Source organism: Nelumbo lutea, chromosome 1, assembly GCF_056320005.1.
Source record: "Nelumbo lutea isolate HS-2025 chromosome 1, American lotus-T2T, whole genome shotgun sequence".
In the NCBI taxonomy this organism is placed as follows: Eukaryota; Viridiplantae; Streptophyta; class Magnoliopsida; order Proteales; family Nelumbonaceae; genus Nelumbo; species Nelumbo lutea.
The window spans coordinates 118,870,513-118,897,275 of NC_142684.1; the positions used below are offsets into that span (position 1 = coordinate 118,870,513).

A 26,763-nucleotide genomic window follows, 5' to 3' on the forward strand; every position below is an offset into this window, starting at 1 on the left:
TGTTAATTAATTCGCACATGTAAGGGCTTGTTCATTTGTTCTAAAGTTTAACATCTAAAAGTGCAATAATTGCATTAAGAGGTATATTGGTACTAGTGAACTCTCGGATGTAGAGAATGTTGTTCTAAATTTTGAAAATTATCAAATGTTCATTTTGACCCCATATATGAGAGTTTTTGCTTATCTTTTTTAGAGTATCATTGGAAAACAAAAAATTGTATAATTGCACTTTAAAGGCCTGTTCGTTTGCTTTGAAGTTTGACATCTGAAAATGCAATAATTGCATTAAGAGGTATATTGATATTAATGAACTCTTATTTCCTCTGAACTCTAAATGCTTCAGAGAATATTGTTCTAAACTTTGAATTCTGTAAATTATAAAATATCTATTTTAATTCTATATATTAAAGTTTTTATTTGTCTTTTTGGGAGTATCATTGGAAAATAAAAATTTGTATGATTACACTTTAAGAAATAAATATAAAAGTAAACTAACAATCATTTTTCTCTTAAACTTAAAATATTTCTATTAAAAAAAAATAGTTAAGAAGTAACTAAGTGGCCTTAGGAACGTTACGATAGATGTGTACGAAAATGTGGAGGAAATCCGGATTCCCTCCCGTAATCCCCAATACGGGCGGCAATGGAATTTATTTATTTATTTCAAATAAACGGCCACATGGCCATTAAAGACTCAAGCACAATCGTCCGTGTGGCGGTTAAAGGGAACGACAGAATACCAAAACGGCGGGTAGAGAGTGGGAAATTCCGAGTGACGACGATACCAAACACCCATGTAATCGTTCACTTCCTCGGCATATTCGACGAAGGATTCTGAAGGTACGGCAGACGTTTTTATCAACTTCTATTTATTAGTAATTGTTTATGGATTCAAGGTTTCTTTTCCCGCTGTTATTATTGGCGGATATTGCAATTTCACCATAATGGACTAGGACCTCTCGCTGGACCGGCTGCCGCATCTATAGGAAGCCTCGATCGAGAGAAGAAATAAGCATATTGCAACAAACAAGAAGCAAGAGAAAGTGAGAGAGACCAGACCAAGCATCAAGATGCCGGCGATCTCCGTGGCCTCGTTCTTTCCAACCCTAACGTGTTCCAACCTCCGGCTACGCAGCAGGTTAATCTCTTATCTATATTTCTATTCTCTTTCTCTCTTTCTGTGGTTTCGGTTATTAGTTGCACGTCTGATATCAATCTTACGATTTTCACGACGATACTCGAATCCTTGTTTTATTTTAGAAAATTTTAATCTTTACATTTTTTCATGGTCCGTTGATTTTCTGAAGCGTAATGTGATTTTCGATACAAATTATTTCATTCGTAAAGTCTTCAATACAAATTATTACATCATAGAGGTCAGAAAATATACAACTTCATTGTGTAAAAGTGTTCTGAAAAGCTTTTCTTGGTTTGTGTGCAGAACTGTTGGCGTAACCTTTGCAAACTTACGCCAAGAAACTCTTTCTTTGGGAGTCCAAATTACAGAAGGTACAGGAAAGTTACCAAAGGTTGTGCTGACTTGTGATCATGGTAGGTATGTCTTTTGTTACATGCTTCAATCTCTCTCTCTCTCTCTCTCTGTGTGTGTAGAACTATATTCCCATTTCTTCCCTATTGAATAACAGATCAGAGGCTATTTTTCTCTTTCTTTTCTTCCTTTCTGGAACAATCAGAATTTCTAATGGTAATGCCATAGTTATAATTTATCTGACATCATCATCTAAGCTTTGTTCCACCTATATCGGATTGGCCACATAATCCTGTTTTACAATTCCGTTCTGTTTAGTGTCACCTAGTCACCTAGGCACTATAATATATGTAAATACTGGGCAAAAGTGGAGCTCCTAGTCACCTAGGCACTATAATATATGTAAATACTGTAATCATGTGTCTTTGGTTGAGACAACTTTTTTACTCAAACTCCACTATAATATCTCTTTAGGTAATCTATTATATGCTTTCTATTGCTCAATGAATACCATGTGAGGATTTTTTTTTTTCTCTCTAAACTTCTCTATTAATTGCATACGCTCGAATAGTTGATTCCTAGGGATAAACCTAAATTGGCTTTCTAGTAGTCTCATTTTATATCTTAGACATTGCTCAATGCTTTTTTCTCACTTTTACATATCTCCTTTCTTCTTGTACTAGCAGAAGGGCCCGTGCTAGCATGGGCCGGGAGTCTTTAAATTAGTATACATCCAATTGTGTTTCATTCATAGCATATGATTTTCACATATTAGCACTCTACCCTTTCATCATTTGGTTCTACTATCAATTGAATCAAGTAATGGCCTAAAGGCTTTAACAATGAACTCTTCTTACTCATCTTCATATGGGTAACTAAACTCTGGTGTGCTCATATGGGCTAACTGAACTCTGGTGTGTTGTTCCAAGTGCATGACTGTAAGTGTTGTGAGGATGGTGTGAAGATAAATTTTGTGAGGACTGAATCCGGATATTCCATGGTCATTCTTTCCACATGCTATCTGCCATTTAGATCAAGTAATAACCATCAAGTATTGAATTCATGGATGAATGAACATAATCCGATCAACCAGGTACATGGCTTTGCAAGTCTATGTTCTTACACCCTCACCATATCCATCCAGTGAATGTTTTCTTCATCAGTTCAGTTCTAAGCAATATCTTCTTCACACAAAGTCATAAAGTAGACAGCCATAGGGATTGTCACTAAACATGGAACCAAGGTAGGTGAGGTGAAATATACAATTTCACAACAAATTTATGATTCATTTTGATTGGGAAGAAAAAGATTATGTGAATAGACTATAGAGTAACAAGTACAGAGAAATTTAAATATAAATGACCTAACAAAGGATCAATTCACTTGAATTCCCCAGCTACAGCTTGAAATCAATCTCCTAAAACCACGTACAATGTCATCGTCTCCACACCTATGGTTACCTATACAAATACTTGATGAACTACTAAAGTAAACTTCATCCTTTTTTTAACCAAAAGTAAACTTCATCCAAATCATCATCTTCTTCATCCTTGTATTCATATTCATATTCATACTGATACTGATAAAGGTCATCAAATTCATCATAAACCTCTCCCTGAACCTCCACTGTCAATGTTTGAACCATGTGGCTCTAAGAAGTGGGCAAACACTCTCCTCAAACATGCAGTCATGGATGCTGTCAAGTACAGGGACATTTTGGTCATCAGCATATAGTTGGCTCTACCTCCCTGTCTTATTCTACCAAAAAAAGCAAGGAATGTTCTTGTACCTGCCATCAAGTGACCGATGAACATTGAGAAACTTGCATGGATGCTTACACTGAGGGCACGAGGGAGGGCATGTGGGTTTCTGATTGTATGTCGCCCATCTAAGGATGCTAAGTCACACTACACAAACCAGAAAACGATAGAGAATTAGCAAATCCTCGTGTCATTTCACAACATGACCATGCTTTACAAAAAAGTTGAATAGCATAATCAAACATACAAACTGTAGGAAATAAAATTTGTGTTCATTCTACAGCACACAACACTGTGTTGAATATGCAATCTGTGTATGAGAGAGAGAGGGGGGGAGCATGGAGTGAAACTCCTTTGTTTTTATGCAAAGTAAAGGAAATTCCTTTGTTCCAATCAGTTCATTCCGAAGATCTCCTTCCCTTAGGGCTAGGCTGGCTAGCTTCAGAAATCCAAACCAACCTTCTAATAGGGGAATCTTTAGGTTAGCCATACATTTGTGTTTACACTAATTTAAATAAATAAGTTACCTTTTGAATTTTCATACATCTTTTTATCACCAAAACTTAAATTTTATGGCTTTCATGCTTCTTGTTTCTTTACGAAATAGAACAGGAAAGACCATGATTCCTACTATCACACCACAAAAAGCCATCAGACCCAAGCCTACAACAGGAAATAGGGTTTTGGAATATATGGATCTATTTTGGGCTACTCACTCAATTTTAATTGGAAAAGGTTGTGTATAAACAAGAAATCCCATGCTGGTCTGTTTGACTAGTTTATGTAAAAGTGCCTTAACTTTTACTAATTTGTCACAATTCACAACCTACCTGAATTTTTTTCTTCGATCTTAAGTATTTCTTTTCACCTCTTTAATTAATGAATGTATACCTTTTCAAAAATGATAAAAATCACCATAACAGTAACATACATATACTTGATCCATTCAAGACTGAAAGCCTAAGCCCATATGCCCATTTTTTGTCAGCAAATTATCCTAGGAATGCCACCAGCTCCACCAGTAGCCACCTTCATGCATCAATATAGGAACTGGAAAAATTATTTTATCTTTGATTTGGTTACCAATGTGTTGTGCATGTGATAACGAGCTGACTTCCAGATCCCTATAGACAACATCATAAAAAAAGGAGATTTTTATGGCAACATCCTTCACCACAAGGTTAGTGAATCCTGTGGTTTAAGAAAATTCTCCTAAGAGTAGGAGACTACAAAACTGTATTGGGTAATCCAGAGTTCTGAAGGGTTTGGAGATTTGGACATCACAATTGAGACAGTTTTCAGGTATAGCGAGCCTACAGGAGACGAGAATTCCAAGGCATAAATCCTAGCTCGACATCAAGGCTTGACACTATGCTAGTCTCTAAATCCAACAAGAGTTAAGTAGAGGGTCACCAAAAATTGGTGATATGGTGGACAACAGGAGGGAGTATGGTGCCCTAGACTTGTAGACATTATTTATGGGGAGACAGATTTTGAGATAATAACCTAAAAACCTCATTTAGATGGATAATAAACCTTCTTTGTGGGATTTTCCAAATAAAAGTTAGAAAATTCATATGCAACAACATTGACAACAAAGGAGGTAAGAAAAGAAAAATAAAGATGCAGAGCAAAAAAAGAAAATAATGGCCAAGGTTAGGGTAGGGAGACTATACATGTCTGTTAATGGGTTTTGATCCTGGCCATCATTTTTTTATCAATACTGATCATCATTTTTTGGTAACAAAAAATATTAAAATAAAAATGAAAGCCATAAGGAGGCGAAGGTGACCATAGGTCACCCGAACAATACAAGAAATTAGATGCCAAATAGCAGCTTTACCAATGAAAAAAGAAAGAAGAGAACCAAACTAAAATCATGCCCCATGATCCAATTTGACAATAATAAAACTCAAAATAAACCCAGCCACCCAAATACAAACAAACACACAAGCCAAGACAGATTTCTCCCATCCAAGATTCCAAGAGGAAAAGAACACATCTTGCTACTTCTTTTGGACAGTCATGCATTTCATTACCTTCTTATTTGGTTCAATCCCAAATAATCCTCCTTTTAATCTAGCAAATATATTTGACACCAAAACAGGTTGATGCCTTTTTTGACTTTGAATCTTCTAACTGCAAGATTATCCTTACAGAGCTGGTACCAACCAAATAAGGGGGAAAAAGACTCAGAACTGAACCAGAACCACCCCTAATTCAACCACCCTGCTAAATATCATATAGATATATATTCAACCACCCTGCTAAATACCATTTTCTTTGTTAATTAGCTCTTTGGCTTGTTCATTCAACTTCCATTAATTGCAAACATCTCCTCTGCAGGAGGATAGGTAGACCAGTTTTCACTGGTTAGGTGAGTCATAACCATCCTTGCTAGAATAATCCAAAGCAAATATGCATGCTTTATAATCTGAAATATACAGAATAATCCTTCATAATCTGAATTTTGTTATGAAAAATTCCATAAAAATGAACCAAACAAATGAAAAATAGTTTATAATCTAAATTTCATAATCTTTCATTATCTAAAATATGTGGGTAGTTATACTCTATATTACATGTTTAAGGAGAATGAAGAGGATGTTAGGAACTTGTTCATTCATATTAACAGCCTTTTTATTTTTGAGGAACTTAAAAAAAAAAGGGTTTGATGTAAAAAGAAAATGGGATGGAAGGATTTGTACCAACATTGGCAATAGAATTGTGAACTGGATTTGAGCTTTTTCGAAACTTTCTAGGCTTTTAGAGTCTTTTGGATCCAATTTATAGTCTGTCCTTTATTTGGATTGGGTGAGCCCCATATATGATCCTCTTGAGTCCAATAAGCAATGAGGTCTATGACAACTTTGATAAAAGCAAACATTCTTTTGTAATCAATAAATTAAAATAATTACCATGTGACAAAATCAATTAAAAACAACCCAACATGTTGTAGAATGGTTAACATTGATAAAATGATGAAGGAAGGTGTAATTTTTTCTTTCCATTCTTTTATTTTTAAAAGGCAATAATGAACTATACCTGTACGCTACAATCAAATTCTCACAGGCAGGGAGGAGAAGACGAAAGCTCTTAATGAACAAAATCAAGAATTAGCTACTATGATGAAAACCTGCAAACAAAATCAAGAAGAGCGGAGAGAGAGTAGGATTTAGGTCGAAGGAGAAAGTGATAAGAGTGCTAGGGTTTCTCTGAGAGAGAGAGGTTAGAAATGAAGATGCTCAGAATTTGTTTTGCGTAGCCACCAACTTTCGACTGCCTAGCTGCAATACCATGCATAGTCGTCTCCTATACCTCTGTATGGCTGCTTCTAATTAGCTAACACGCCACCAGAGAAGGCTGAAGTTTAAAAAGAAGAGAGTGTGAAGGCAAGTTTAGCTGTTCAGGTCGTTCAGAGGCAGCAGAGCCAACCTTCGCCGCTTTGGTAAAGTAGAAAGCCATAAGTTCTAAAACTACACGAGAGATATTTGAGTGAGAGGGAGAGGAGGGCGAGTAGGGAGTTTGGCTCAAGATGGAGGTGAGGAGGGAGGGGAATGGAAGAGAGAGAGAGAGAGAGAGAGAGAGAGAGAGAGAGATGACAGACAGAGATAGGCTGGACTTCGAGATTCGCTATGCATATAGCTCACGCAAATATCCAAGCATCGACGACCATCGAATCTTACACATGGCAACCGATCTGCTTAGTTCTTGCTTGAAGGGAATAAATAGAACTATGGAGGGCATTAGAGGAAAAGTAACACAAAAGTTACTATTATATTTCAAATAGCAATCTCTCAACATTTCCTCTATACATGTTTCCTTTTGGTATGTATATATTGATAATGGATACCTTGCTCCGAGAGAGAGAGAACTCCTCTAGATGAAAAAGTTATAAGTAACAAAAAATAGTTAAGGCTGGGATAGTAAGAGGATGGAATATGGCAATATGCATATGCAGAAAACAGTAAAAAAATAGTAAAGTATGATATTGCTAGATGATGTTTTAGTAAAACAAACAATGAAGTGGAATAAAAGCTTTGACAAGGATTTAGACTAAAAAGTAATTCTAAACTTACAGAATACTTAAGGTAAAGTATAATCGTAGAACGCTTACAGAGCTTTAGTACAAAGAACTTCATTAAGCAATATTACTGAAAGGTTACAAAATTCTCACTCAAGAATTTTTACAACAAAGACGCTAAGGAAGACTTAGCACACTCAAGGAGTTATGATACACTTAGATAATTTTAGCACACCCTTTTCCTGAGAATTGATCCTTATTTATAGATAGGGGAGTGACTTCGAGATATGTCTTTTTCGGATTCGAACTTATCTTGAGAGCATCTATTTAAGACACCTGTTGTACTGCTTTTGTCTTTTTTAGACAAAGTGATGAACTGGAGATGCATCTTTTATCTTCAGCATATCTTTATTGTGGAACATTATCGAGAGAGAGAGGGGGGGGTTAGAAATGAAGATGCTTAGAATTTAGCTCGCATAGCCACTAGCTTTCGACTACTTAGCTGCAATACCCTCTACCGTAGTCTCCTACACCTCTGAAGATAAAAGGTGCCATTTAGCCTCCTTTTTCCAGATGGATATATTTCATATACCTTTGGGGGTTTTTGGTTGTGTTTCTTTTGTTCACATTCTTGGCCCTCATTGCAAGAAATTGGATCCTAAGGCCAAGAAATGTGTTTTTCTTGGGTATGCTCAGAACCAAAAGGGGGGTATTGCTGTTATGACCCAGTGTCGAGGAGCAGATTTGGCACTATGGATGTTACCTTTTTTGGATCAACATTCTTCTTCTCGAGCGGTTCTCCTTAGAGAGTTTTGGGAAGGAGAACTCACAATCTGTTCCTCTTCCTATTTCTGTGGTGCCTTCATCAGTTCAGCGACCACCTGCACCATCAGTTCAGCTAGCATCACTTCAGCTAGCACCTGCACCTCCAGTTTCATTACCTGAACCACTACGGGCAGCTTCACAGCAATATCAACATCGATGGATGATGGTTGACTCCACGCATCCTCGACCCATACCACTCTTTGTCAGTCCTTTTGAAACTCTAGATTCGACAGATACAATTCTAGGTATTCCTCTTGAGCCTGTTATGTTTTCTGATAATAATGTTTCTGTCCCTAACACCATTGTTGCAGTTGATCCCGCTGACCTTGATCTTCCCATTGCATTTCGCAAGGGGAAGAGAAAGTGTACAACCCATTGCATTTCACATCATCTTTCCTACAGTGCCTTATCACCCTCCTACCGTGTTTTTCTTTCTTCCCTAGATTCTGTGTCTATACTTAGGAATGTTACTGAGGCTCTCTCCAAACCTGAGTGGAAAACAACCATGCAAGATGAGATGGATGCTTTGGTCAAAAACCAAACTTGGGAAATAGTTGATCTCCCCCCCCCCCCCAGATAAGGAGATAGTCGGATGTCAATGGGTATTCACAGTGAAGTATAAGGCCGATGGCAAGATAGAGAGGTACAAGGCAAGGTTGGTAGCAAAAGGGTATACTCAGACCTATGGTGTTGATTATCTGGAAACCTTTGCACCAATAGCTAAGATGAGTTCAGTTCGTGTTCTTTTATCTCTAGCAGCTACCTATTCATGGCCCTTGTTCCAACTTGATGTCAAAAATGCTTTCCTCAATGGTGACTTACAAGATGAGGTATATATGGACATTCCAGCAGGCTTTTATGAAAATGTTGGTAAAAGAAATGTGTGCAGACTCAAAAAATCTCTGTATGGACTGAAACAATCACCTAGAGCTTGGTTTGACAGGTTCAGAGGGGCACTCATCCATTTTTTATACACACAGACACAGTCTGATCACACCCTCTTTGCACCAATAGCTAAGATGAGTTCAGTTCGTGTTTTTTTATCTCTAGCAGCTACCTATTCATGGCCCTTGTTCCAACTTGATGTCAAAAATGCTTTCCTCAATGGTGACTTACAAGAGGAGGTATATATGGACATTCCAGCAGGCTTTTATGAAAATGTTGGTAAAGGAAATGTGTGCAGACTCAAAAAATCTCTGTATGGACTGAAACAATCACCTAGAGCTTGGTTTGATAGGTTCAGAGGGGCACTCATCCATTTTTTATACACACAGACACAATCTGATCACACCCTCTTTGTGAAGAGGAGAGATGCTTTGGTGTCAATTCTGATTGTGTATGTGGATGATATAGTGGTGACAGGAAATGATATAGAGGAGAGTGATGATCTCAAAAAATCATTGCGACAAGAATTTGAGATCAAACATATTGGTAAGTTCAAATACTTCTTAGGGATTGAAGTTGCAAGATCCAAGCATGGGATCTTCATTTCACAGAGAAAGTATGTACTTGACCTACCGAGAGACTGGGAAGCTGGGGACCAAACCAACAGACACTCCTATTGATCCAAATCATAGAATTAATGGTGTGGATGGTGAATTGGTAAAGGATGTGGGGAGATATCAAAGAATGGTGGGTCGATTGTTGTATTTGTGTATGACACGACTAAATATTTCTTATGTTGTCAATGTTGTGAGTTAGTACATGCATGCATCTCGGGTTCAGCACTGGGAAGCTATTGAGAGAATACTTGCATATCTGAAAAAGCACCCTGGCAGAGGCATTCTTTTCTCAAATCATGAGAATCTGAAGTTAGAATCCTATACAGATGCAGACTGGGCAAGATGCTTAGATGACAGGAGGTCTGCATCAGGAGTGTGTACCTTTGTAGGTGGAAACTTGATCTCTTGGAAGAGTAAGAAGCAAGAAGTTGTGGCAAGGTCAAGTGCAGAGGTTAAGTATAGATCCATGGCTCATGGTGTCTCAGAACTTCTTTGCGTTAGATTTCTTTGAGTGAGATTGGGGTGAAAGCAGAGGAACCTATGATGTTATACTGTGACAACCAGGCCGCAATCAATATTGCCTACAATCCAATTCAGCACGATAGGAGAAAATGCATTGAATTTGATAGACACTTTATAAGAGAAAGGGTAACAACCGGAGAAGTTTGTTTGCCTTATGTCTCTTTAGAGTTGCAGCTGGCTGATGTTCTTACTAAAGGGGTGGCAAGGAACAAGCTTGAACATGATCTACGCAAGTTGGGAATGTGTGACATTTACTCCCAACTCGAGGGGGAGTGTTGAAGATTAATTAGTTTTATGATGTTTTTTTGAGTAGATGCTTTATGTTAGTTGTTAGATAAGAGGTGGGGACCACAGTAGTTATGTGAGTCCAAATTTTATTATGTTTTTTGAGTGTTATATATGATGTCTTATGTTTTGCCGCCCTATAAGGGCATAATTGTCTTTGAGTAACACAAAAGTTACTGTTAGATTCCAAATGGCGATCTCTCAGCATTTCCTCCGTACACGTTTCCTTTTAGTATGTATATATTGATATGGATACCTTGCTCCTTTTCCTTTATACTCTTTGAACTTACAATTTTATTGAAAAAGATAAACCATTATCTTCCATGCATTTGCTAACCTTGCAAAAAACAATTTAAAACCCCCATCTGTATCCTTGTTGCTATTATCATTTGCTTTATTCTCATTATGTCTAGGGATAGGTTTTTCAATTGTCTTTCTTCACAAGGACTTTTTGTTTCTTCCTTTTGATACCTTTACAATGACCTACTTCCTTTTTTTTTCCTTCTTATTCATATAAATTTATTTTTATCTTTTGACGACATTTTATAATGTCTAGTAATACAAGGCCTTCACTTATTGCTTTGTTAAATCCCATAGTCCGCATGTTTATATATTACTTCTTTTGCACTGATAGCCTTTCTAAACCATCCTTCCACTGCCAAACTTCACTAGATAAAATCCTCTCTCTTTAGATTTTTCAACTCTCTTTTTTCTGCTAAAAGAAATGTTCTTTCTCTTCTCATGCCACTTGAGATAGGTTAAATCTATCTCAAATTAAAAGCAACGTTTCTCATATTTTTTCTTCTCCCAATACAATTATCGAAAATGGCTAAGTTAATTGTGTGGTTAAATTCTCTTCTTGGATAACCTTTCAGTCCTTGCATCAACATCACTCTACTATTTGTAAGAAGAAAGTCTATTTCACATCCATTTGATCCACTTTTGAATTGTCGGATACCCATTCCTTTTTTAAGAACTTGTTTGCTTATTTTCAATGATTTACCATTGCAATTGCAACTTCTGACTTCTGAGATAGTTTATACTATACTATATACTTGTAATTATCAACATTAAGTAGGGTATATTTGTAATCCTCAATTCCTAATATGTTTTGTCAAGTGGTGAATAGTGACTATTCAATGCAGTGTGTTGATTGCCTCCAATTTTCTCCTCCCCAAACCCCACTTACATGCATTATCATCCATGAACTTTCTTGTATTCTCTACTATCTTTCACTCCATGCTACATTTAAATTTCTTCTTATATATCTTCCAATTGTATTCATTCATCTAGTTGCCCATTAAAAATTCACCTAGTCCTACTTTACAACTAGTTGCTTAATTATCTACTACCTTAAAACAAGTGCAACTGCAAATTTTCTATTCCCCATCATTTTTACATGTGCAATTTCATCCTTTACATCATTATCTGCTACTAGTTCTTCTTTGTTTTTTTGGGGGGGAAAAAGGTAAAAGTAAATTTATTTAAAACAACACATACAAGCTGTGTTCAGACCTAGAAAGGCAATCTGACAAGAATAGCAATTACATACTCCACCAAGAGTTAGAAAGAAATAAAACAGACAAATTCAAACTTCTAAACTCCTCAGAAGCTGACACCCAAGAGATTAACTTGCCCACAACTTTCTGAATTAAATCTTCTGGACTCTTAGATTTATTACAGAAAATCCTACTGTTACTCTCGGCCCAAATGGACTACAAGACAGCACTAGGAATAGTCCTCCACACTATTTTCCTTTTCTTGCTTGGGCCTTTGATATTCCAGCAGCAGAGGAGCTCCTTTACCGATCTTGGCATAGTCCAGCTGATGTTCATGGCTTTGAGAAAGTGGTCCCACACCTGAGAAGAATACGTGCAATGAATACACAAATGGTCTGTTGATTCGGGAATGCTCCCACAAAGACCACAAGATAGACCCAAGATTTGAATGCCCTGCCTCACAAGGTTAGATCTAGAAAGACATTTGTTGAGGGCCATTATCCAAATCAGAAAGTTGGATTTAGATGGACTTATAGGGTTCCAAATCTGAGTACTTGGAAAATCAGTGATACCCAATCTGCAAAGCTTAGAGGCCAAGGATTTGACAGAAAAAACAATATCCGGATTCCACTTCCAGTACCACTTGTCTTCTGAAAGCAGGTCAACCTTTTGTTTCTGAAGAAGAGTCAACATCTCCACTATCTCTTGAAACTCCCAATCAAAGAGATTCCTTCTAAAGAGTGGGGTCCAAGTAGTGTTTTAAAAGCGCAAGGTACAAGGGCCATATTGCGCCTGAGGCGCAAGGTGCAAGGTGAGGCGCACAATTTAAAAAAAAATGCAAAAAATTCAAAAAAATAAAAAAATATTAAACATAATATTAATAAAATTTTTAATTTAAGTTTTAAAATAAATGTTTTAAAAAACCTATTATCTAAAATTAAAATACATAAATATAATATGTAAAGTATATTCAATTGAAAATTTAAAATTGAAATCAAACATATAAAACATTTTTAAGCATATAAAACCCACAATCTCTTTTTTTTTTTTTCTCAATTGCATCAAGTAGCTAATGTGATATATTACATTCCTAATTCTACAAGCCACCTTTGTGCTATGCCCCTCGAGGCAAGCCCAAAAAGGGAATGTTGTCCATTCATTCATCTTAATAAAAGGGAAAAAGTGGCAAATTTTCAAAAGGCGCAAGGCGCACCAGGTGTGCGCCTAGGACCTGGGCAAGGCGCCTACCCTAAAATGCGCCTCACCTGAGTGCCTAGGCGCACCTTTTAAATCACTGTGTCCAAGTAACAGAATCTCCAGCCAAGCTATAACACCCTGCTACATATGCTTCTTGGTTAGAGGCACACCGAAAACGAAGAGGAAAAGACTCAACAAGTGAACCATCCAAGCACCAAGGATCCTTCCAAAATTTAGTTCTATTCCCTTTACTAACCTTAACTGAAATCCCTTCCACTAGGACAGAAAAATTCTTCATTATACCTTTCTATGGAGAATTTCCCCAACTTGGTGGAGGATCCCTATATCTCCAGTTACCCCACTCCACCCCATATTTACCAGCTATGAGGGATCTCCACCAAGCATTTCTTTCAGCCGAGAACCTCCAGATCCACTTACAAAGGAGGGAAGAATTAAAGCTCTTCAACTTCCTTATGCCTAAACCACTTTCAGCCTTAGGGAGATAAACTTGGTCCCGATGGACAAGGTGAATTCTTTGCTCCTCCTCCAACCCCTCCAAAGAAAATTCCTTTGAAGCTTTTCTAGTCTTCTTGCTACTTCATTTGGGATAGGGAAAAGAGAGAGGAAATAAGTAGGTAAATTAGATAGGGTACTCTTTATCAAAGTAACCCTACCCCTGAAAGAAAGATATCATGCCTTCCAAGATGCAAATTTTCTCTCCATTCTTTCAATAATCGGATACCAAATCGAGGAAGTCAAACAATTTGACCCTAGAGGCAAACTGAAATATTTCACTAGAAGGGATTCAATCTGACAAGCCAGGACCTCTGCACATATGTTGGTTACTTGATCCATCGGAATGATTTGACTTTTATTCCAATTGACTTTGAGCCTAGAGATCACCTCAAACCAAGTTAAAATCCCAAGGACCAAATCAATCTGAGAAGGAGAAGCATCCACAAAACATAAAGTTTCATCTGCAAATTGGAGAATATTAACCTTCTCCCCCTTAGGAGTAATTGCAAAACCTTCCCACTCACCAGACTCAACAACCTTCATACAAAACAGAGTAAGGATTTCCATGACACAAATAAAGAGCAAGGGGGACAGGGGGTCACCCTGTCTAAGACCCTTGGAGCTATCAAAATATCCTGCAGACTGCCCATTAATCAAAACTGAAAATTTGGGAGAGGTTAATCACACTTTAATCCAGTTTCTCCATTTCTGCCCAAAATTCACGTGCTGCAACACAAGATCAACACACCTCCAGTTAACATGATCATAAAGCCTTCTCAATATCAAGTTTGCAAATCAAACCTGGGACACCCTCTCTTCTTCTTGAGTGAATCAGCTCATTAGCAATAAGAACTGAATCAAGCATTTGCCTGCTTGGGACAAAAGTACTTTGATTGTTTGAGATAACACTTCCTAATACCTCTTTCATTCTCTCGGCAAGAACTTTGGCTAGGATTTTATAAAAACTGTGTAGAAGGCTGATCAGTCTGAAATCTTTAACATTCACTACCCTTTCAATTTTTGGAATAAGGGTAATAAAAGTAGTGTTTAAACTCCTTTGAAGCAAAGCATTATAATAAAATGCCTGAAAGACATTCAGAATATCTTGTTTCACAAAATCCCAGCATTTAATATAGAAAAGGTTGGTAAGTCCATCCGGCCCTGGTGATTTATCATTAGCCAACATGTTAACTGCTGCTTTAATTTCCTCCTCCGTAAAAGGTCTCTCAATGAAAGAGGACTGATCTTCACTCAGCTTTTTGAAGGGAAGGTTTCTAGGAAAAGGTCTAAAGGTCCAAGACTCTTTATAAAGATTTTTATAAAAGCTAGTTGCCACTGCCTTCATATCTGCATCAGATTCCCCCACTCTTCCCTCCCCTTCCAACTTACTAATTGATGAAGCTCTTGCTCTAGCATTTGCCATTCTTTGAAAGAAATGTGTGTTTTTATCCCCCTCTTTTAACCAAACCACTTTAGCCCTCTGTCTCTACTTGATTTCTTCAGTCACAGGCAACTTATCAAACTTAATCTTTGCCTGAGATCTCTTCAATCTGCTTTCCTCAGATAAAGGACCCATCTCTTCTGCCGAATCAATCTCCTTAATGATACTCAATAGGGCTCTCTTTTCAGTTTCTGAATTCAAGTTTTTCTCCATTTTCCAGATTTTTAGTCTTGCTTTAATGGCACCAAGCTTTTTTTCCAAAATGAATGAACTAATTCCAACCACCTGCAAGTCTTTCCCTACAGTCTTCAGCAAGGGAATGAGTTTATCATCTTCAAACCAGGCATTCTCAAACTTAAAGGGGGCTCTGATTCTACATCTAAAACCACAGACCAACTGAATTGGAATATGGTCTGAAACTGGCCTAGGAAGGGCGATCTGCTTAATATCAGGGAAAAGAAATTCCCTGTTAGGTTAATTTATTCTTTCTGTTATTGACTTCTTTGCTGCATTAAAATTCGCTGAAAAGAAATTCCCCATCAGGTTAATTTCTGGACTAGCTTCTTAACTTGCAGTTGTCCAAAATGGCATGGCACCTTTGGCTACTTCTCACTAAAATTGGGCCCTAACATAATGCAATAGAATTAGGATAAAATCCATGCTAACCTTTGCTCATTTTTTCATTTTACTTTGGGTTATAATGTAGGGATCCACGGCTATTCTTTGACATCACTTTAACCATTTAAACCAATGACTCAGCATTCATGTTTAAGCTGGTTTACTACAGCCAGCAGAGTCATCTTGTATTTTTCTGTAGTATATTGTGGTGATTATATCACAACAAACTGGTTGAAAGGACAGAGGGCTTCTGATACTTACGTACCAATTCTATTGTTTCTCCAGATGTAAAGAGTTAGTCATAAATTTTAGCTGGAAGATATTGGCTTTGGTTGTTTTCCTCATGTAAGACTACAAGGACACACAGCTACAGTACTTTGGTTGAGCACTATGAATCTCGACCTTGTACACATAAAGACTTAAAAACTCACAGTTCAGGACCAGCAGATGAAGCTGATCCCTCAGTTCTTGCTGTTGTGAAGCTTTCGTGAAATCCATAAGACACAGAACTGCAGATCTGCCAACTCCCGGCTTCACCTACATACCAATGTGAAGCTAGCAAGGCCTAAGCTCACTGACCCCCAGCTTTGGCCAACAACCTTCCTTGTAGCTTTGTCCTCCCCTTGACCCCAACCTTGCCAAAGTCACACTCGTTGCTTGCTTAGCAAGAGGCAACACAACCCCATTTCCAGGGTTGTGCCCCATGGTGAGACCTAAAGAAGGGTGTCAAGGAAAGCTGGCACAGGCCAGTACTTGGTCCTCCATTCCACATGTGTCCCGACCAAAGCAACCTCGGATCTGATGCCCGGCTAACTAGGAAGGAATGTCTGAGGAATATCCCAAAAGGCTTACTGAAAAAATATCCCAAAGGGCTGCACATACCTACCTAGTCAGCTTTTCCCCTACAAATGTGGGATTTGGTCACTTGCCAGAACAGCAAAGACCCTGAACAGTTTGTCGCCCTTGAGCCTGAGAGAGTACATACATCTTCCACACACAATCCCAAGGGGGCCATTTGACACTTAGCACTCTTGGCATTTGAACTCCCAACCTTCATAGCCCATATGCATCTACTCAGCTGTAAGCTTACACCTCATCTTTTCTGGAATTTAAATGTATGACCTTGAAGGAAGCTTAAGATCACATAATTGATTGAATCTTTTGTTGGCAGTGAGGCTGAGGTTTATCTATTTGGAGGCTGTATAACATCATGGAAAGTTGCGAATGGCAAAGATCTCCTTTTTGTTCGACCAGATGCAGTATTCAATGGCCAGAAACCAATAAGGTATTTATGTCTCAATTATTGTAGCCACATGGTTGTTAATTTGTTATTTTAATTGTTCCTAATGCTTGTTCTTATTAGTTTTGAAATATCTATTGAATTCTGTATTTGATTTTTTTATAAGCACAATTCTGTATAAGTTGTTTTGTTTGCTTTGTTCTGGATTATATAGACTGAAAGAAACTCACAGAATTTTTTTATTAGCAAATAAAATTTTATTATAAGAAGTAATTAAGATTTAGTACAAGAAACTCCCAGACTATATTGAAAACAAAAGTGAGTCTGATGACATGTAATCTGCAAGCTATGATTCTCTCATGGCTGAGAGAGAGGACCATAGCTTTTATGTTTCTTTATTTCTGGCTTGAATACTAACCATATCTATGTTGTAACTAGTGGAGGCATCCCACATTGTTTTCCACAGTTTGGACCTGGCCCTTTGCAGCAGGTACGGTTTTTTCTCTCTCTCCTAGTCACGGTTACTAATTATGAATCATCATTCCTCTTCATTTCTGTGTGTGTGCGTGTTTTGGTTTTGAAGGCCTTATATGGTTTTTGCAAATTAACAATAAATCAAGGAATAAACAGCTGCATACCTTGTGAGCTAAAAAATGGTCTATTTGGTCCATTTTCTGATAGTTCAGATCCTTTTGCTCTAGGAAGTGGCCTTGGTAATAGTTCATCTAAAGATAGTACTTCATTACCATCATCATCTAAGCCTTGTCCTAACTATATGGGGTCGGCTACATGAATCCTGTTTTTCCATTCCATTCTGTTCAGTGCCATATTCGTCTCAAGATAGTACTTCATTGAAGGTAAAAATTGTGGTGAATAGTAGAGTTGGCCATAGTGATGCTTACCAAACCATATTAGTACATGTAATATGAGTAAAGTAACCTAAATTGAAAGAATTCAACCAGATGATCCTAAACATTGGGATCCTCCCACTTGTATGTATGATGGGAAATAGGGGGGGACAGGCTTTTGTGGAAGCTCATTATTGTAGACACTGTTGTACTAAATCTTTTATTCTGAGTTAATAAGTTACTGAAGTTACCAATAAAAAAATCTGCATCTTTCTAATGGTGATTTGAACACAACCTGGACTTACTGTTCCCAGTGTGTTCTAAAACACTAAAACATGACATTATACATAACCTTGGTAACCAGAATCATCTCTACTGGATGGTTTTCTATCTCTAAAATACCATTCAAAGTCTTGTGATTGGAATCAATCATGAAAAGTGAAGGTATCACCAGCACTAAACATATTCAGGAAGAGGACCCATGGTGCTTGTTCTTTGCTGATAACATAGTATTAATTGATGAAACTAGCAAATGGTTAAATGAAAAATTAGGTTCATGGACAAATACCCTAGAAACAAGAAGCTTTAAAATAAGTAGGAGAATTAAAACAAAATATATGCAATGTGAATTTAAATTATTTAACAGTAGGAGTTCAAATCAGGCTACACTTAGGATTGGAACCAAGAGATAACTGAACATGGCTTACTTTGTTACCTTGGTTCAATATTTCATAACAAGTCAGTTGAGGAGGATGTTGACCATAAAATTGGAGCATGATGAGCAAAATGGAGGGGTGAATTTTGTAGGAAGTGATCTGCTACAAGTTGAAGGGGTTAGAAGAGCTAGGGGCAGACCAAAAAGGTCATGAATTGAAGTGGTAGGGAATGATTTAAATGCTTATAATTTAACGATGAATATGGAGCTGAACAGAATGGAATGGAAAAACAGGATTCATGTAGTCAACTCCATATAGTTGCAATGAGGCTCAGACAAAATGATGATAATGATATCACTAGCACTCATAAACATGTCAGCCATGCTTCTTCGGTGTCTCGACTAATTCTTACTTTGATATGTCCTTTGAAGGTTATGTCTCAAATACATTTTGTTAAAACCGTTCCAAATTGGTTGCTGCTAATGGAATGGTGGAAGTGTTATCAGATGAACTGCCTTGTTTCACATTTTTTTTATAAGAAAAAATATTTTATTAATATCAATTTCAAGTATTACAATAGGTGGGTTTTTCCACCCAATGTTTTAAAATGCGGAGGCGTGACGCGAGGCGTTCCACTACCTAGAGGCAAGAGGCATATGCCTCCCGAACACAAGGAGGTGTAAGCCTTCTTAAGAGTAGGGGGGTTAGGAGGAGGATGAAGAGGAAGGGGGGATCTCATTTTTTCTTTATTTTTAATAAAAAACTTTTATATTAAGAAGAATAAAGATTCATAACAGTAGTTCAAAGGGGGGGGTCTCATTTTTTCTTTATTTTTAATAAAAACCTTTTATATTAAGAAGAATAAAGATGCATAACAGTAGTTCAAAGGGGGGGTCTTGTCGAAGCGAAGGCAGGCGAGCGAGCGAAGAAGCGGAGCAAGACCCCCCTAACTCAAAAAAACAAATTGGGCTGCATCGAAAAGGGGGATTCGCCCCCCAGCCGAAGGGTAAGGGGGCAAACCATTTTCTTTCCCCTTAGGCCTTATCTTTCTTCCCTTTCCTTTCCTTTTCTTTCATTTTTTTTTCTTTCCTTTCCTTTTCTCTTTTTTCCTTCTCTTTCCTTTCCTTTTCTTTCACCTTTCTTTTCTTTTCCTTTCCTTTTCTTTCCCTTTCTTTTCCTTTCATTTCCTTTTCTTTCCCTTTTTTTTCTTTTCTTTTCCTTTCCTTTCCTTTCCTTTTTTTCTTTTTTCTTTTTTTTTTCACTGTATTTTCATATCAGGTGTGTATGAAGTGCAAGAGGCGTATGCCTCTAGCACACCTCATGAAAAATGCGCAAGAGATGAGGCACTTGAGGCATACGCCTCAGAGGTATCAGCGCCTCTGGCATACGCCTCAGGGCGTTTTGGGAACGCCTCGCCTGGAGGCGTACGCCTCCCATGCCTTTTAAAACACTGTTTCCACCTTAGAGGCAACCTTTATGATTTATAATTTTTTCCAAAAACATTTGGTGCCTTGCTGTCCCCTGTTTGGCTAACACATCTGCCATTCCATTTGCTGATCTTCTCACCCATTTAAAGACAACATTCAGCTCCCCTGATATGCTTTCTATTTCCTCAAAAATATGTCTATAGACCCATGGGACTTGGGAACTACCTCTTGTCCATGAAATGACCAACTGTGAGTCCCCTTCCACCTCCAAGTTGTGGAAACCGAATTGGTTAGAAAATTTTAACCCATGGAGTAATACACACATCTCTGCTTTCAATGCATTGCTATCTATTAATGGCCTAGAATACAATGCTAAGACCTTTCCTTCTGAGTCCTCGAACAACCCTCCCAACCCCAGTGCAACCTGACTACCAATATAACTCCCATCAAAATTGAGTTTAGCAAAGTTGATTGCTGGTGGCCTCCATTCCATATTTACTTTCCTTGGCTTGAGCCGAAGAATCCACTTCCTTCCAAATTCCCAAAATGTCATTAGTTGAGAAACCTTGGAAATCCTCTAGCTCCAGGGTCTTTCTGTTTCACATTTTTCATCTTAAATATGGTTCTTGATCCATGAATATTTTTATTCTACAGCATGGGTTTGCAAGGAACATGGATTGGTCTTTTATTGGCTCTGATAATGTGGAAGGAAATCCTCTTATAACACTGGAGTTGCGGGATGGTCCTTACAGCCGCTCTATGTGGGATTTCAGCTTCCGAGCCTTATATACAGTCAGTTCTCAATTTAAATTTCTTGCTAAAAATCTTGTTCTGTCAACTACATATATTTCTGAATTTTTTTTTTTTGGTGACTGTTTGCAGGTCAAATTATACTCAAGGAGACTTTCAACAGAACTAATAATCACAAATTCAGATAACAAATCCTTCTCCTTTAGTACTGCATTGCATACTTACTTTCATGTAAGGAACCTAAATTCATGATTTCTGTACCCAATATGGATGTATTATTTTTCATATATATTTGGTTATTGATGTGAAATTTGTTGAGTTATTACTGTGCAGGCTTCTGTAACCAAAGCATCAGTGAAAGGACTGAAAGGTTGCAATACGCTGAACAAGGACCCAGACCCGACTAATCCTGTGGAGGGTACGGAGGATTGGTCTGTATTTTCTTTCCCATTAGTCTTGGTGAATTGGCCTTAACATTGTTCTAACAAGATCCCTTTCTTAACTTCTTTCGTTTTTATCAACAAAAAAGGTCACCATGCTGGATATACTTGTCTGAAAATGTTATTCAGAAATAGGAACAGTTGGAATTGGTTCATCTTTTTTTTTTGTTTTTATTTATTGTTGATATTTTATTTACTTTTTTCTATAGGGTATTTCAAATGCATATTTTTTTATGCATTTGTATATATTTTACCAAGGTAGGAAATGGAATAAAATCTAATATATGTCAATCTTCATTTTTTTTCTCTTATTTGACAAGGCAGCAAATGAAATTTATAACCTCTTGATTATGCCTAATTGAAAACACTAAAGCTTTAATATATGTAAATGCTAAGAATACTCAACTTAACTCAAATAAGCCTTGTCCTAACTATATGGGACTTGTATACATGAATCTAGTTCCACCATTCCACTCAATTCAGTTCTATATCCATTGTTAAATTATGGACCCTTATATCATTTCTCACTACTTCAATCTATTTCCTTTATGGCATGCCCCTTGCTCTTTTAGACCCTTCAACTTGTAGCTGATCACTTCTTTTCATTGGGTGCTCTTTTAGACCCTTGCTCTTTAGATGCTCTTTGATGATTTTTTTTTTAATTTACTATTTTTTTTTTAAGTTTGATTGGTAAATTAATACTATTTTTTTAAGTTTAATTCACACAAGCAGGTTAACGGTTAGTACATCAAGAACCATTTCATTCTTAGGCCCATGATATCAAACTCTTGCAAAACTACACCACTAAGCAACTAATATTTTTTGCAATTTCATTTTTTCTACTAAAATGTTAGCTTTCACAGGTATTTTATACTGTTAAGATTTCAAAATTCATCAATTATCTTCTGAAATATGGAAAACTGTTCCACCGCTTCTAACTGGAACTTTGAATTTCAGGGATGTGGTAAATTTTCCAGGATTTGTGGACTGTATTTACTTGGATGCTCCCTCTGAATTGCAACTTGACAATGGGTTGGGTGATCTAATATCCATCAAGAATACCAAGTACTTCAATTGAACCTTGCTTGTGATGTCTTAACTTTTATCTTCTCTTTATAGAAATTAGTATTGTTTGCTTTAAGTAACTTGCTTTTATCTGGACTTTCCTTGATAAAAGAATTCTGCTTCAAGTTTTCCTCTTTATAATTCCCTTTCCCATGCAGTTGGACAGATTGTGTCTTGTGGAACCCTTATTTGCAGATGGAAAACTGCTACCAGGACTTTGTCTGCGTTGAAAATGCAAAGGTAATGAAGTAATGATGCCCTTTTTGGATACCTGATTAAATGGTTATGCTTTTTCCTCCACATGAAATCAGTTGTTTTCCTCCTTTCTCTCTCTCTCTCTCTTAGTGATACTCTACCATATATTTATGGCCTACTTATTGTCTATTGAGCAATCTAGACGATCAATAACCACCTCTTTATAGTTACACATTTAAGACTCTTCCTTTTCCCTTATTTGAACTGTGACACTCTCACCCATCAAGGAAGCGGCATGCTGCTTCAACTGTTGTTGTGATGTATATTCTTTTGGTACTGATTGTTGCAATGTATATGGTTATATAACAAGTTGAAATCCGTCATGTCCTAAAGGCTCAGTTTGGGAAGAGTGCAAATACAAGATTTGGAAATACCATATTCAAGGTTTTGCATTGAACATATTTGTATTTGCACTGTTCCCAAGCTGAGCCTAGGCTGCATTTGGTTGCAGTGCAAATTTAGTTTCACTAATGCAAAACTATGGTAGTGCAAATGATTTGGGTGAAAATTTGGTTTTATTTTTGTTTAAATTTTACTTTATTCTGTTTGATTGCAATACAAATGAAGTAAAATAAGACCTGAAGCAGAATAAAGTAAAACCTAAAACAAATTAAACCAGAATTTGTGTTCCTTTCATTTGCACTCCCATGCATCTGTACTAGTGCAAATAAAATTTGACTGCAACCAAACACAACCCAAAGTGATAAATATTTAATGCAATGACCACAAGTCTATTGAATGTTCTCCCTTCTCTGTAACAACCTCAGATTGGAAAAGTTCAGCTAGAGCCTGAGCAATCATGGGTAGCAGAACAGCATCTTAGCATTGGATGAATTGAAGCTTACGAGGTTCTCAAAACTAGCCCTTGTTGCTTTTTATTGGTTCCTTTTTCAACAAGCTTTTAGTTTCTTAATAACTGTTGTAACTTAAGTCTCCAGAAAGAGTTGAGTTTTCCAAGGTTCTCTAATAATGTCAGTTTTGTTGATATTATATGAATATTTTATGCAATTGGACACATGAACCTTCATTCTCTTCACCAATAATCCCCACAAGAACAGTTTCCATGTTTGGTGGAATCTAGTCCTGTCACGCATGACAATCTCGCGGCAGTAAATCCTGGAGATGAATTTTGTTGCTGTGTGGCAGTCCTCACATACTCGAAGATTTTTAATGATTCGAATTGGTGTTCCTGGTGCAGTGTTTATGAATCAAATAGTTAGCTTCTCGCTGTGTTGGTGAATCACGGTTTCTTTCTCCTCTAGATCAAGCAATATATTTCCAGTTGCAGCAACATATCATTCCTGCCTCAGTTTTTCTGCAATTTGGTCCCACATGAGATAAATCCTCTCTATTTGTGGATGGGAATGATCTCCAGCAAGAAATTCATGGACAACTCCATTCAAGCTAATCAAACTGCATCCTGGAAGTTTTGAAACTCCTCTATCCGTCATTAGCTTTCTCACTTTCACAGATTGATCCCACTGGCCCTCTGCTGCAAATATATTTGCCAAATGAATGTATCGGCCACCATGGCTGGGGTCCATTTCAATTAGGATTTCTCCTAATTGCTTGCCTAAATTGAAGTCACCATGAATATTGCAGGCATTAAGTAATGCTCCCCAAATAGCTGCAGTTGGTTTCATGGGCATTGTCTCAATCAGTTTCTTTGCTTCCTTCAGCTGTCCAGCTCGACCCAGAAGGTTGACCATGCACCCGTAATGCTCTATTGAAGGGGTCTCATTGTATACCTTCCACATGCTTTGGAATAAAAATTTCCCCTCATCAACCAATCCTGCATGACTACATGCAGTCAGAACCCCCGTGAAAGTGATTGCATTGGGTTTGATTCCTGCTTTCTGCATGTTGTCAAAGAGGTCAAGGGCTTCTCTTCCCCGCCCATGCATTGCAAATCCTGCAATCATGGCTGTCCATACGGGAACTCCCATCTCTTTTGTATTTTTAAAAACTTGCAGAGCTTCTTCCACATCACCACACTTGGAATACATATCCACAAGGGCACAACCAAGAATGGGATCAATTTGGATCCCGATTTTGTCAATGTAAGCATGAATCCATCTACCTTGATCTAATGCTCCCAGATGCGCACATGCTGAAAGTGTGCTGACCAGTGCCACACCATCTGGTTTGATGCCCTCATGCTGCAAGTCGTAAAAGAAACTCAAGGCTTCCTTGAAGAAACCATCCCTAACGCAGGCAGTGATCATAGATGTCCACGATATGATATTCTTTCTAGGCATCTTAGTAAACAGTTCATGAGCTTTCTTTCTCTCTCCACACTTCGCATACCCATCGATCATTGAATTCCAAGAGACGATGTCTCGTTCATGGACCCTGTCAAAGAGTCGATGGGCCGAAGTGAGGCTACCAGATTTGGCATAAGCATGAATTAGCGAATTGGCAGCATAAATATCTGTAGCAAAGCCTGTCTTCAGAACCTGACCATGGATTTGCCGGGTTTCCTCCAATGCTGATAGAGTGGCACATGCCTTGAGCAGGAAAGGGAAGGTGTAGTGATTAGGTAAGGCAGAATCACGGAGCATTTGGTGATAGAGGAGCAAAGCTCGTTCAGGCTCTTTGCTGTTTGAATAGCCTCTGATCATTATATTCCACATAAAGATGTTAGGTTGCTGAATTCTGTCGAATACTAGCTGGGCGTATGCCAAGTTTCCGGAAACTGATGTAGCAGAAAATGTGAGAAGCTTGGTAACTGGGGAACTGTCCAGAACCAGACCTGTTTTGAACAATTGGGCATGGATTTGCTTTATCTCTTCCATGTCGGAACACCTTTCTAATACAGATAGGGTTTGCACCTTCGTTTCCAAGGGGAATTGGTTCGTAGGAGTAAGCATGAGGCGTGCCATTGGAATAGGGTGAACCAACATGGAAGGTGCTTTGATTGTTGATCCTCTCGAGTATCGTCGTCAAAAACGGTATAAGAATCGAATCGTCCAATTTTCTTATGGGGCTTACAAACAAATTTTCTTCACACAATTTGGATAAGGTTATTGATATTTTTGACATTGGACAGGGAAAATAAAATACCCTCGAATTGTGTCGATATTTCAAAGTGGGGGCATCGTCATCACTCATCAGCAAGGTTTTTAAAAACGAACCGGGAACATAACCAGTCAGGACTGGTTTCCGGTTAAGTGGTTCAACTGTCCGGGTCAAATGGTTTGACCCATGACATCATAAATAAATAAAAAATAAAAAATAACATAAAATTAAATAAAAAACAGAAAATAAATCTATTTAAATACAAAAATAATATGGTACAAAACACATGGAAAATATAAAAATAAAATACAGAAAAATTTTAAAAAATACAGAATAAAATTATCTAAATGCAAAAATAATAAAGTACATAACAAATGAAAATAGAAAAAAAGTGTAGAAACATTGTCCTCTGTAACAGCCTAACAATGATCATCCTCTTTGTAACAAGGATGGAGAAAATAAAAAAAACAACAAAATAAAAGCAAGAGGACGAGGGAGAATGAGAATGAGAACAAGAATAAGGTAAAACAGATGGAGAGATGGGAAGGGGAGGGGAGCAACGACACTGTTCCCGTTGCTTGCCAAGCAGAGTAGATGTGCTCCTTCGAAAACAAAAGCAATAGATTTTATGAGAGAAAAAGTTATCTTATGTAAAATCGCCAATCGTCAATTGCCACAGCTCCTTACTGCTGATTACAAGAGCAAGGGAATCCACCGCTGCAAAATTGCCGGTTGCCACTACAAAACCACCGACCACCACTGCTCCTTGTTGTTGCTGATTACAAGATGAAGAAAATCTGCCGCTGCTCCTTGTTGCTCACCGCCGTAGATGAAGCCCTTTTGAGGAAGGAAATCCAAACAACATTCGTCGGTCGTCGTGATCCACTATTGGTTGACGTTGGTCATGGCTGCCGGTCATCGGTCTTGGCTGTCATAGGTCGTCGGTTGTGTTGTCGGAGTATGAGAGGGCTGGAATTTGGAAGGATAATCGGAGGACATGAATGGATTTTTTTTTTTAAATCAAATGAAAATGAATTTTGCTACCCGCAAACTGCTGCCTGGATTGAACAGTTAAGTGGTTCAACCGCCTGGATCAGCAATTTTTTGACTTTTTTAATGGTTATTTATTAAATAACGGTTTACAGTATAACCAGACCTAGGGCTGAATGATTACCGGTTTTCCAGTCTGACCATCCGGTCCGGTCCGGTTTTGAAAATCATGCTCATCAGCCTTCAATCGTTCTATCTCTCTGATGCCACGTAACCCTACATTGTACAGCTTTGACCTTTGTGGCTTTGTTAAGCAATTACATTCCAACTGATTCCGATTACTGTATGAATCAAAAATGCACCACTTCGTTTCTGATTCCGACTACCAATCAAACG

The 26,763-nt window shown here is 37.7% G+C and overlaps 2 protein-coding genes across 3 annotated transcripts; one reads left to right on the forward strand and one right to left on the reverse strand.

The window, feature by feature from the left end:
- Positions 1-560: 560 nt before the first annotated feature.
- LOC148877079 (Galactose mutarotase-like superfamily protein) lies at positions 561-23,395 on the forward strand. 2 transcript variants are annotated; one of them, XM_088981355.1, is made up of 11 exons: positions 561-840; positions 954-1,138; positions 1,442-1,555; positions 16,850-16,963; positions 17,357-17,408; positions 20,504-20,641; positions 20,732-20,830; positions 20,933-21,030; positions 21,997-22,104; positions 22,263-22,344; positions 23,127-23,395. In XM_088981355.1, the coding sequence occupies exons 2-11, from the start codon at positions 1,071-1,073 to the stop codon at positions 23,190-23,192; spliced, it is 939 nt and encodes a 312-aa protein (XP_088837481.1). In that variant the 5' UTR covers positions 561-840; positions 954-1,070; the 3' UTR covers positions 23,193-23,395. The 2 variants fall into 2 exon arrangements, with proteins under 2 accessions (XP_088837481.1, XP_088837489.1); XM_088981363.1 differs by having other exon boundaries at positions 689-840; positions 987-1,138.
- On the reverse strand, positions 23,319-25,598 carry LOC148877080 (Tetratricopeptide repeat (TPR)-like superfamily protein). Its single transcript, XM_088981343.1, is given in 2 exon segments — positions 23,319-23,429; positions 23,431-25,598. Coding segments are annotated over 2 exon segments (1,869 nt in total). The 5' UTR covers positions 25,263-25,598; the 3' UTR covers positions 23,319-23,392.
- Between the last annotated feature and the right edge of the window lie 1,165 nt (positions 25,599-26,763).

Excerpts from the sequence above, each read along its gene's own strand:
- LOC148877079 (XM_088981355.1), top strand. The coding sequence starts at position 1,071 with ATGCCGGCGATCTCCGTGGCCTCGTTCTTTCCAACCCTAACGTGTTCC. Across the intron at positions 20,831-20,932 it reads CATTGCATACTTACTTTCAT|GCTTCTGTAACCAAAGCATC; the intron begins GTAAGGAACCTA and ends ATTACTGTGCAG. Across the intron at positions 22,345-23,126 it reads TCTGCGTTGAAAATGCAAAG|ATTGGAAAAGTTCAGCTAGA; the intron begins GTAATGAAGTAA and ends TAACAACCTCAG.